The following is a 12,055-nucleotide window of genomic DNA, read 5'->3' as shown; positions in this document are numbered from 1 at the left end:
GAACTGAACTAAAGGTTGAGACATCAGATCCCGCCCCAGATCTTTCCTTAGATCTCCAGGAGGGGGGCCATATTTTACAGCAAAAAGAAAATTCACACCACCAGTAGCAAGGTAGTCATGGAATCTTTAAACAACATGAGTGATGGCTTATGGGAGAATTTTTTTTAAGATTTTATTTATTTATTTATTTATTTATTTATTTATTCATGAGAGAAAGAGCAAGAGAGCAAACGAGTCAGGGGCAGAGGCAGAGAATCTCAAGCAGACTCCCCACTGAATGTGGAGCCTGACATGGGGCTTGATCTCATGACCCTGAGATCATGACCTGAATTGAAACCAAGAATCAGACACCTGACTGAGCCACTCGGGTGCCCCACTGGTGGAAGAATTTTTAAGCAAAGTTATTAAAGAGTTGTATTAGGTTCTCCAGAGAAACAAAACCAACAGGATATATACACATATATATACACACATACATATTATATGTCTATAATATACATGTATACACCACATAGGTAAAGAGATTTGTTACAAGGCACTGATTCACACTATTATGGAAGCTAAGAAGTCCCAAGATCTGTAGAAGGTCTGAGAACCAGGGGAGTCAATGGTGTAAATTACAGTTCAAAAGTCATTGGGCCTGGGGATCCCTGGGTGGCTCAGCAGTTTAGCACCTGCCTTTGGCCCAGGGCAGAGGATCTTCGGGCCCTGGGATTGAGTCCCACATCGGGCTCCCTGCATGGAGCCTGCTTCACCCTCTGCCTGTGTCTCTACCCCTCTCTCTCTCTTTCTGTGTGTCTCTCATGAATAAATAAATAAAATCTTAAAAAAAAAGAGTCATTGGGCCCAAGACTCAAGGAGAGCTGAGTTTGAGCTTAAAGGCTGAAAAGGACCAATGTCCCAGCTCTGCAGTCAGGCAGGTAGAGTACCCTCTTACTTAGTCTTCTCTTCAGTCTGGGTCTCAAGAGTCAGGCAAGAGGAATTCCCACTTAGCCTTTATGTTCAGGTCTTCAACTGATTGGATGAGGCCCACCCATATTGGGAAGAGCAATCTGCTTCACTCAGTCTACAGATTCAAATATTAGTCTCATTCAGAAACACCCTCACAGATAAACCTACCCAGAAGTAATGTCTGAACAATTATCTAGACATCCTGTGGCCCAGTCAAGCTGACAAAGAATCAGCCAACAAAGGGGCCAAAGTAAAAGTCCACAATTCAGGACAACAGAGGCACCTGGTGATTCACCCCAAAGTCACTATGCCAGCTTGTTCTCCTGGAAGACCAAGCTCTTGGTCTTCTAGAGAAGAGCCTGGGCATTTTGATCCAGGTGGTCATGTTCAGGAAGTGGCTTCTCAGTAGAAGTCCACATGATAAATGGGCTTTGATAGAATTCTCATAATAAAACGACACAGGAAGTATTCAATATCTCTTTTTGTTCATTCAAGCTCAAGGAACTTTGTATCTCGTGGCATCTGCGGCAAAGAGAAGCTTGCCTACTCCAGCCCTCTTGTTGACAAATGAAGCAGCCCTAGCCTCAGAGGCTGGGTAATGCATCCTTAGGTGCAGAACAGGAACAGAACCCAGGCCTCCTAGGGCACCCAGGTGGCTCAATCTGTTAAGCATCCTGATTTTGTCTCAGGTCATGATCTCATGGGTCACAAGATCAACCCCACGTCCTTGCTCAGTGGGGAGACGGCTTAAGATTCTCTCCTTTTTTTCTCTTTGCCCCTCCTCCTGCACATTCTTTCTCTCTCTCTCTCTCTCTCTCTCTCTCTCTCTCTCAAATAAATAAATAAATAAATCTTAAGAAGAAGAAGAAGAACAACAACAACCCGGGCCTCCTGATGTCTAGCCTAATTATTTTTCAATACCTATAGGGCTTTGTTTGTCCACCACTCAGATTTCTTTCAGTACCGGAAGTGGTTTCACAAGCAATAGTGAGTCAAACGAGGCAGCAGAAGGCCTCATGGAAACATTCAGGTATGCCCCCAGCACTTTAGTGATTAGAACTCAGGCTCTACAGTTGAGCTGCCTGAGGTCAGATCAAAGGGTCACCATTTACTGGCTGGAACATCTGGAATAAAAGTTATTTTGATCTCACTGTGCTTTAGTTTCTCTGCCAAGTCAAGGATGGTATCAATATGGATACTACTTATGACGTGCAGGCTTGACAACAACCCTTCAATCAGGCCACGATCACCTCCCTGTCTCCCAGCTGAAGAAACTGGGGTACTCAGAGATGAGGTGACTTAGTGAAGATTGTACAGCTCAAGTTGAGGAGTGTGATGTAAAGCAGTCTTGCTCTAGCCAGGCATGCCCACTGGTCTCTCACACCTGTCTTTTTTTTTTTTTTTAAGATTTTATTTATTTATTCATGAGAGACACAGAGAGAGAGAGAGAGGCAGAGACACAGGTAGAGGGAGAAGCAGGCTCCATGCAGGGAGTGCAACATGGGACTGGATCCTGGGACTCCAGGAACACACCCTGAGCCAAAGGTGGCACTAAACTGCTACGCCACTGGGCTGCCCTTTCACACCTGTCATATAGCATATTTATGAAGATTAAATGAGACTGAATGGCAGTGCCTAGAACAAAGCCTGATCTATAATAAGCCAATTTAGGCCTTATTAATATGCTACTGTGTTAAAACAGTGTAAAGGATGGCATGCTAATGAATTCAATTCTGTATATACTTGGCCCTTGAACAACATGGGTTTGAACCATGCTCTATATGTAGATTTTTTTTGCATAAATACAGCACCGTGAATGTATTTTCTCTTATGATTTTCTAAATGTTTTCTCTACCTTACTTTATTGTAAAAATACAGTGTATGATACATACGAAATTTGTCTTGACTAACTTTATGCAATCAGTAAGGCTTCCAGTCAACAGTAATTTAATTTCTGGGGAGTAAAAAGTTATATTTGGATATTCAGCTGCGTGGGGGGGGGGGGCTGCACCCCTAACCGCCACGTCATTCCAGGGTCAAATATATTAACTGATAATCTTTAAAAATTCAGAGTGAACAAATTCAGAGGAAAACACTATGAAAAAAATTTTTACATAAATGTACAATGAAATGTTCTCCCTTGAGTCTGATTCTATGGAAGTTTAAATGTCAGGCTAGAAATCCCTGTATTTCTAAGACTTGCCTCAAATGTTGTTTGGTGTAAATCACCTTCAGGGTATCAGAGCTTCCCCCGCTAACATATTATTAGAAAACACAGGTAAGCAGAGCTAAAGCCAAAGCTGCAAGAAGTATATGGCCTTGTGTTCCCAACACAGTTCTTTTGATTATAAGCCCCAGCCCTGATTTACTACCTCCGGAAATAAATGCAGGGGAGTGCACACCATAGGAGCACATCATGTAGGGCAGCCGGATACATTTCATTTAGCCTGGGTTAGGCTAGCTCCAATGGAAACCCAGACTGGGATCTGAAAATAAGCATGATTGATTCTTGATTTAAATACGAAAGGACATTCAACACTTTCTTTCCAAGATTTCAGGTATGCTAAAATATCATACGAGCATAGCTTAAGATCAGAATTTTTCTAGTTTAAAATAAGCCCAGATTTTAAAATCTGATAGTTCAGTCTTTTAAGTTCCACACAAATCAATGCCTGAGGCTGCCTCCCGAGCTCCACGTCTTTGGACTGAAGGGAAGTGCCCGGGACACCCCCACCGGCGGTGGCAGGCAGCGCGCCCGCCAGCTGGACGAGTGGCTCGCAGTGCCGGGCTCTCCCGTGGGTGGCGGTGGCCCTGCTCCCACCGGCGGCGACCCTGGCCAGGGCTGCGACGCCTGCGGGCTTCCCTCCCGCGCCTACAGCGCACCCCAGCCCCGCTCTCCTCACCATTCGGCGCCCCTCTGCCCGGGTCCCCCAAGGCTCGGCTCCCCTCCCTCGCCCAGGTGTCCTCATAGTTCTGCTCCCCTTTAGTCTGCCAGTCCCGGGGTCACCCCGCAGCTACTCCCCCTTCTCCCCGGGTTTGCCCAGGCTTCTGCCCCCCTGTCCCCGGGGTCACCCCGCAGCTACTCCCCCCTCTACCCGGGTTTGCCAGGCTTCTGCCCCCCTGTCCCCGGGGTCACCCCGCAGCTACTCTCCCCTCTACCCGGGTTTGCCCAGGCTTCTGCTCCCCTCTCCTGGGGTCACCCCACAGCTACTCCCCCCTGTCCCCGGGGCTGCTCAGGCTTCTGCGCCCCTGTCCCCGGGGTCACCCCGCAGCTACTCCCCCGTCTCCCCGGGTTTGCCCAGGCTTCTGCCCCCCTGTCCCCGGGGTCACCCCGCAGCTACTCTCCCCTCTACCCGGGTTTGCCCAGGCTTCTGCTCCCCTCTCCTGGGGTCACCCCACAGCTACTCCCCCCTGTCCCCGGGGCTGCCCAGGCTTCTGCCCCCCTGTCCCGGGGTCACCCCGCAGCTACTCCCCCCTGTCCCCGGGGCTGCCCAGGCTTCTGCCCCCCTGTCCCGGGGTCACCCCGCAGCTACTCCCCCCTGTCCCCGGGGCTGCCCAGGCTTCTGCCCCCCTGTCCCGGGGTCACCCCGCAGCTACTCTCCCCTCTCCCCGGGTTTGCCCAGGCTTCTGCTCCCCTGTCCCCGGGGTCAGCCCGCAGCTACTCCCCCCTCTTCCCGCCCGGTCTCCAAGGTTCAGCCTCTGCGTCCCGGGTCTGCCCCGCATCTCTCTCCCGTCTGGCACGTCCGAGGCCCGATGCCTGGCTCCCCCTCCCGGGTATCCCCACGGTTCTGCCCCCTCTGCCCGGGTCTCCCCCTCGGCTCGGCCCCCCTCTCCGGGGTCTCCCCCGCATCTGCGCCCCCTCCCCGGGTGTCCCCCCAGGTCTCCGCCCCCGCCCCCCGAGGTGTGGGGTCGCCGCCGGCGGCGCGGGCGGGGGGCACTCACCGCGGCGCGGGCTCTGGGGACGCGGCGGGCGGCGGGGGCGGCGGCGGAGTCCCGGGCTGCGGCGGGCGGCCGACCGGGTGGAGCGAGCGGCTCCCGCCCGAGAGAACCCCCGCCGTGTCATTTGACCATATAAGGAGACGCACGCCTCCCGGGGGCCGGCCACGCGGGCTCTGCGCGCGGGCAGCTGCGCGGGGGCGCGGGGGCGCGGGGGCGCGGGGGCGCGGGGGCGCGGGGGAGGGGGTCCCGGCGGCCTCCCGCGGCCCGGGGCGCGCGGACCCCGACTCTCTTTGTGTGCTTCGGCCCGCGGTCCCCGGTCTCAAGCGCGCGGGGTCACCGGCGCTCCGGGGCAGGCTCAAAGGGCCGAGTGGGGGGCCAGGGCCGCGCTCGGGTCTCCCCCTTCGGGGCGCAGAGGCAGGGGCCTCCCCGCCCGGGTCCGGGGAACGCGACGGCAGCGGGAGCCCGAGGAGGGGGTGCGGGGTGCGCACGGGGCCACGGGTCGGTGCGGCCCGCCGGAGGCCAGCCTGGGGTGTACCCGCACCTGGGCGTCCTGGGCTTCTGGCGCAGACGGGTCCCCGCGTCGGGGGAGCCTAGCAGAGGGCCGCGGCCCGGGCGGCGCCAGGTTCTTTGTTCCGCCAGGCGGGGGCGAGGGGCCGGAGGGACGCTCTGCTCGGCTGCTCCTCCGGGGCGAGGAAACAAAGGTGAGCTGGAGGGAGCGCCGCCCGCCCCGAAAGCCCAGCCCTGTCCTGGGGACGGCCGGCACCCCTCAACCTGCAGGAAGGGCGTCACGGTGGAAGGGTTTGCCCTGGAGGGGGTGGCCAACCGCCGAGCAGCCGAGGGAAGAGGAGCTGATGGGAGGACGGCAGAGGGAGAGCAGGGTACCGTGGGCAGGCGTGTTACATTCAACCGGCAGCGGGCCTCCGAGGAGGAAGAGCTGTGGGGTTCTCTTCTCCCGGTTGACGCTCCATGTCTGCTGCTGTTTCAGACTCTCCGTGGGTCTCCATCAAGCAATCACAGAACTGGAGAGTCCTATTAGCTACCCTTCCTGAGCAGTAGCTCTGCGTGTTCTATCGCTTGATCCTCACCCCTTGAAGATAAGGATTAATACCCCAGTTTGATGGGGAGGACATTTCAGCTCAGAGAGATTTGCTCCAGGCCTCCTGAGAATAATCATGCCAGCTGAGATTTGACCTAGAGTCTGTCAGATGGCAAAGCCCTGCAAGTAGCTTGCAGGCAGGAAATGCCCCTGTTCCCACCAAGCTTCCAGAGGGCTGAGACTGGCCACATCAGTGAGGCCAGCCTGCCTTCCCCCACTCCTCCCTGAACCTGACAGGTTCTCACCAGAACAGAAGCTTGCGTTCCAGACCTGCATTCCCGCTGATAGGCAAAGCGGGCCAGTATCTTGAGCGAAGTGTGTGCAGACAAGCCTCTTCCCCGCTGACAGTTATTTAGATGTGTTGTCTGTAGAGTTGCAAGTTACAGAATCATCTCCCAGAGAGAGAGAGAGAGAGAGAGGGAGGGAGGAAGGGAAAGATGAGGGGAAAATGAAAAGACTTAACTAGCTGCAATGAATAAGATGGGCTTGAATGATTTTGAAACAAAGAATACACTATTTCAAAAATAAAATCTCATGAGACAATTTGGGGAAGTGTGACACTAACAAGATAGTGGATGACATAAATAAATTATTATGAATTTATTTTAGGTGTGATACTGAAACGATACACACAGAGAGAGATTCTTAAGGCCCTTAGCTTTCAGAAATAGTGCCAGAATATTTACCAATGAAATAACATTATGTCCGAAATCGTTGCAAAATAATTTGAGGTGGGAATGAATACGGCCAATATATATATGAAATAGTATCAGCCATGGATTAGTAACTGGAAGTTGGGTGGTGGGTGTGTGGGGTTCATTATACTAGTCTCTTTCCTTTGGTAATGCTTGAAAAATTCTGTAATGGAACATTTTTTAAATTACAAATGCACATACCATTTGACTTTGACCCAACGTTTCCTCTTACAGGAAATTATCTTACAGATAGACTTGCTCATGTGTAAACTGATACACATAGAGCAGTACTCCTTGTGGAATTCTTCATAATAGTAAGATATTGGACCATGTCATATGTTCATCAACAGGGACTAGTTAAATATTGTATGGTACATGTTAGAGTCATTTCTATATATAGCTGTTGAAAAGAACAAGGTAGCTATATTTATTGATTTGGCATGATCTCCAAGTTATGTCCATGGAAAGAAAAGTGGATATTAAGCAACCATTTGTGTTAAGAAATAAAGGGAGGAAGACAATGTATGCATGTAATAGTGTTTGCCTCTGGGGAGATCTGGGGAGGTGGGGGCCAGGAATAGAAGGGAGCTTAAGTTTTACTCTATATACTTTTGTTTCTTCTAAATTTTGTGCTATAAAAAATATATTATTCATTAAAAAATAAAAATATTTTTAAAAATTAAAGCAACACATGCTCCTTTAAGACAAACACGAGACAAACTTGTTAAACTAACTATAGAAAATCAAGGAGGTTTGCTAGAAATAGAGGCAGGAGGAATATAATTCTGAGTTGAATGGTATGTACTTTCTGGAACAATTTTAATCAACGGACAAACTATTTTAAAAGTAAATTTTGGGGGTGCCTGGGTGGCTCAATTGGTTGTCTGCCTTCGGCTCAGGTCCTGATCTTGGTGTCCTGGGATAAACCTCGTATGGGGTTTCTCAGCAGGGAATCTGCTCCAGTATTCTCTCTTCCTCTCACTCTGCCCCTTTCCCTGATTGTGCTTACTCTTTCAAATAAATAAATAAAATCTTAAAAAAATAATAAAATAAATTTTTATAAGACAGTCTGGTAAAATGTTTTTTGAAAGGTTCTATCTTTTCTTTTTTTTCTTTTTTTTTTTTTTTGGTTCTATCTTTTCTACGGTTGTATTTGCAGGGCCTAACTATAGGGGATGGCACACAGTATGTGCCTTAATTAAAACATATTGAATGAATGGATGGATCACAGAAGACTTGTTTAATATGTGGCAAGTCTTTCATTTTGTAATTGATTCTTTTATAGTATAGCAGATAGAATATTATAGAAAATAGAATGCTATGACAATATAACTTGATCTCTGGATCAAGGTCTGGATTTGAATCCCTGTCCTACCTAGGACTTACTGAGGTTCTGTGGCCTTGGGCAACCACCAAACCTCCCTAACCCTCAATCTATTCATATGTAAAATGGGTGAATAACAGATTACTTTGCTAAATTGTTGGGGAGATCCTTTGAGATGACTCCTATAAATCACTAAGCAGTATTAGTGGAGTCCTTGGCACATAGTAGGTCCTCAGTAAAAATGGACATTTATTTCATGGTATTTTATTTGACGGTAAAGGGGAGATGAATTGAGAATAAGAGGGAAATGCAAAGGTGGTGAAAAGGTACAATTTTCCAGTTATAAAATAAATGAGTCCTGGGGAGGTAATAGACAGCATGGTGACTATAGCTAATAATATTGTATATTTGAAAGTTACTAAGAGAGTGGATCAGAAAAGCTCTCATCACAAGAAAAAAAAATGTAACTGTGGTAGATGTTAACTAGACTTACTGTGGAGATCATCAGCAGTATCTACAATTATCAAATCATCATGCCGTGCATCTGAAACTAACATAATATTATTTGTCCATTATATCTCAATAGAAAAGAAGGAAAACAGACCTAATTCTCACCAGAAGGAAGGAAGGAAGTTGAGGTTGTTATTGTAAAGATAAAAGATTGTCTTTTTTGACAGAAAAATGCTCTGCTGTGGATAAAAGTTTAATTCGTGGAAGAAAAGAAATTAAGGAATTACATTTCCCGGGAAAGGCATAGAGGCAACTCTGATAGGTAATTCAAATAATTCAAGCTTCTCTTGTTAATTACAATTCTGTAATTCCCTCACCAGCCAGTATCATCACTCTGACTTCTCTCATGGGGGGCAGTTTCAGGGATGGGGTAGCTAGGAAGCAGGGAAAGAAAGGGAAAGCTGCGCCCAGTGGCCCGTGGTCCCAAAGTATGATCTGGGACCAGCAGCGCGGGGATCACTCAGAACCTGATTAGAAGTAAAACATCCCGTGTTTTAACAAGCCCTCCAGGTAATTCTGATGACTAACAGTGCCTTAAGGTAAAATACTCCCTGGGGATTCCAACTCTGGACTCAGTAATTTACCAGAAACCCAGATGTTAGTTTCAGGGGGGAGGGGGAGTGGAAACAGATACTCTAAACACAGACTGGGCTCTGGAACTCTCCAATCCAATCACAAGCAGTACTTACTCTGTCATGTACTTCATGGGAGGGAAGCACAAAGTAGAAAACTTAGAAGGCAACTGCTTACAGCCTGTGTCTCAGTGATAGAAATGCTGAAACCTAATTCTCTCCTCCCAGAGGCCAAGAGAGGAAGGCACAGCTTCTGGAAGTGTGGTCAGGCCTGTAGACCCCGTAAGGGGGAGCAGGCGGAGTTTCCTCCTTACCTGGGCCACCTCGAAGGTGCTAGGAGACTTCACCAGCATGGGGAAGAAAGGAACACGTGAAAACATGGGCGGAAGCTCAGACCTCCCTCCCTAGGTCCCTTACCCTAACTGACCATTTCCATGAGGATTTTTATAGCACTCCTCCCATTTCAGAAGCAGGACGTCTCCTGGGCAGTCTGCCCTCTCAAACCCTGGGCAGGAAGCTGTTGGATGATTTGCCCTTGATTCAGAGGTAATCATTCTTAATTTCCTCGGATGGTTGGAGGGTGAGTGTCTAAGATCATAAAAGCTGGCCTTAAGCCCTGAGCTCTTGCTATGTTCCGGGGGAAGGGAGCGGGGTGGGGCGCAGGTCTGGGCATGCCTCCCCATGACACAGCACCACCTGAGTACACTGGCTCAGACTCCTGGGCTCACTTTTTCTAAAAGCACAATGTGCCTGGATGGAGCAGGAATACTTCTATCAAAGATGACCATGCAGGCCGGGCGCTCTCCTGCCTGTACCCCTGAGCTTGGTACCCATGTCCCCTGGAGCAAACCAGAGGAATTTGGTCTGGTTACAGCTTCCTTCTTGTAGGCACCCAAACATTGCCTGTTAAGACTTTCAAGGAAGGGATGCCTGGGTGGCTCAGTGGCTGAGCGTCAGCCTTTGGCTCAGGTCATGATCCCGGGTCCTGGGATCGAGTCCCACATCAGGCCCCCCACAGAGAGCCTGCTTAGCCCTCTGCCTGTGTTTCTGCCTCTCTCTCTGTGTCTCTCATGAATAAATAAATAAAATCTAAAAAAAAAAAAAAAAAAAAAAAAAAGGATTTCAGGGAAAGCCCAGCGCTTCAGAAGAGGCAAACTCTTTTCCCTTCCCTCCCACCCTGCCATGCTCTGGTTAGGGGGGAGCTTGGCTCTTCCTTAAGACTGAGGTTTCCGTATCCCATTTCTTTGTTCTCTCTTTTTTGCAAACTGATTTAATAGATGCAAGTAGTCAGTGTTCAAAACCTCAAAACATGTCTGACTTCAGGCCAAATCCACAAACAACTCCATGATTTTCTGAGTTTGCTATCATTGGTTAAAGCTGATTCATAGCATTTCATACAAGTTTCCACTGTGGCTTTGATAAGTCATTTAAGAAAGATCCTATTTGGCAGCCTAATGGCCAATAAAATGAAACCATTCACACTACGGTTCATTTCTGTCAGGCTCAGAGGGCAGTTGGGGATCAGGAAATGTTGCTGGACTGTTTCAGATGAAAACTATTTCTAATGTGGCCCTGGAAACGCTTGCTTCTTATTTGAGATCTTTTTTGTCTCTGATTTCAGCCCTTTTCTGCAATAACTGAAGCACTTCTCTGCTGTTTTATTCTTTTTTCCTCTATCCGTTCTTCCAAAACACGTGTAAAAGAAGTGTAAATGCCCAAGGTCCGCGCAAACGTAGCAAAATCCCATTTTGAATGAACCATGTTTGCTTCCCTAAATTCTCTGAAGCGCTTTTCTGGGGGGCCTCTGACAGTTCTGGAGTTCCTGAAATGGGAGCATCTCGTGCCCACTTATTTCTCAGAATGTTGATTTTGGACCACACTGAAGTCACAATTATTCTTTGTGGATTAACTTTATGAGGCAGGGCTGCAACTTTAAAATCCCCTGCCCGCTCTCCCTGCCACCAAAGTCCTTTATGTACTATTTCCACTTTGAGCAGGATCATTAGCAAAAAATCCAGTGGTCTAGCTAGGGGGAGCCTGGGCTGCCAGGAAGGGAGGGAAGGACTGGGCTCCAGCCTGGGTGCTCCTGTGGAACTGGAGCTGGATGTGTGCCACCCATGACCTTGGTGTGTCCTCTTAGCCTCTGAAACAAAGGATGACCTCTCTTCTCACCTTAAAGGCTTATTTGAAATTATTTTGTCCTTCTTCAAGTTATTTTTATGGTTAATCACTGAGCATTTTCTAAAACGTCTCTTATCACAGAAATGATTGTGAGCAGCGTGCTGTGTGACTTTTGTGTGACAGAGAGCTGTGTTTTACGTTGCTGGAGGGCTGTCTTCCACCTATTTCAGAGAGTGCTTTAACATTGGGCCTGGGAGTCACGATGGGGCTTTCTGGGACAGCCAGGCTTTGTCCTACATCTTTGCAATGGTCCTTGACTGCTGGAAAACCAGGAAAAGATTTCCTAAAATGTCTGACCTTGGGAGGATCCTGGCAGTTCCTATTTGCCCCCCAAAGAATCTTTTCAGATTCTGGGCCATCCTAACCGCACAAATATTTTTGGATACTTCTGCACAGTTAGAGATGCCGAGGAATGACTCTGAAACAGTTCCAGATTAGTCATCGCCTCCTGCAGGGATGGAGGGGCTCCAGTGGCAAATCATTGTCAGATACCCAAATCCCTCCTTAGCTGTCCTTAAACTTAGTGAATGCCTCTTCCTTTCCCTTCCTTCCTCTCTCCTTCTGTCCCTCTCTCCGGTTCTCTCTCTCCTTCCTTCTTTCTTCCCTCCTGTCCTCGTCCTGTCTTTTCCTACTTTCCTTTCAAAAATCTGAAATTACGCTTTCCTCTGCAGATCCCCTTACCACAGCTGGCTCCCTGACCTTGTTACCATTTGAGGCTTTGTCTCCCACCCTGCCTGTGTGGCCTGCCTATCTCCATGTATCGTCACCGCTACCTTGAGGTTCCAGG

The 12,055-nt window shown here is 48.8% G+C and overlaps 1 protein-coding gene and 1 long non-coding RNA gene across 8 annotated transcripts in view; one reads left to right on the top strand and one right to left on the bottom strand.

The window, feature by feature from the left end:
* The window catches only part of FHL2 (four and a half LIM domains 2), a 67,926-nt gene that overhangs the window by 30,348 nt on the left and 25,523 nt on the right, over positions 1 to 12,055 (bottom strand). Inside the window, exon 1 of one of the 7 annotated variants that reach the window (XM_077914894.1) lies at positions 9,402 to 9,549. The exons of 2 other annotated variants lie outside the window; for them this stretch is intronic. In XM_077914894.1, coding sequence (XP_077771020.1) covers positions 9,402 to 9,467 — 66 coding nt within the window. In that variant the 5' untranslated portion in view covers positions 9,468 to 9,549. Of the gene's footprint in view, positions 1 to 4,893; positions 5,048 to 5,431; positions 5,733 to 5,772; positions 6,176 to 6,231; positions 6,394 to 9,401; positions 9,550 to 12,055 lie in introns of those variants that run through there. 4 more of the 7 variants (XM_077914899.1, XM_077914898.1, XM_077914897.1 and 1 more) reach the window with 4 other exon arrangements.
* LOC144323919 (uncharacterized) overlaps positions 9,218 to 12,055 on the top strand; it is a 46,559-nt gene continuing 43,721 nt past the window's right edge. The window contains exon 1 of the long non-coding RNA XR_013389265.1: positions 9,218 to 9,633. This is a non-coding gene — a long non-coding RNA (uncharacterized LOC144323919). The remainder of the gene's footprint in view (positions 9,634 to 12,055) is intronic.

The sequence above is a fragment of the Canis aureus genome, chromosome 11 (assembly GCF_053574225.1).
Source record: "Canis aureus isolate CA01 chromosome 11, VMU_Caureus_v.1.0, whole genome shotgun sequence".
In the NCBI taxonomy this organism is placed as follows: Eukaryota; Metazoa; Chordata; class Mammalia; order Carnivora; family Canidae; genus Canis; species Canis aureus.
Note: the sequence above shows the minus strand (reverse complement) of the source record. Positions and strands in the feature narration are given on the sequence as shown.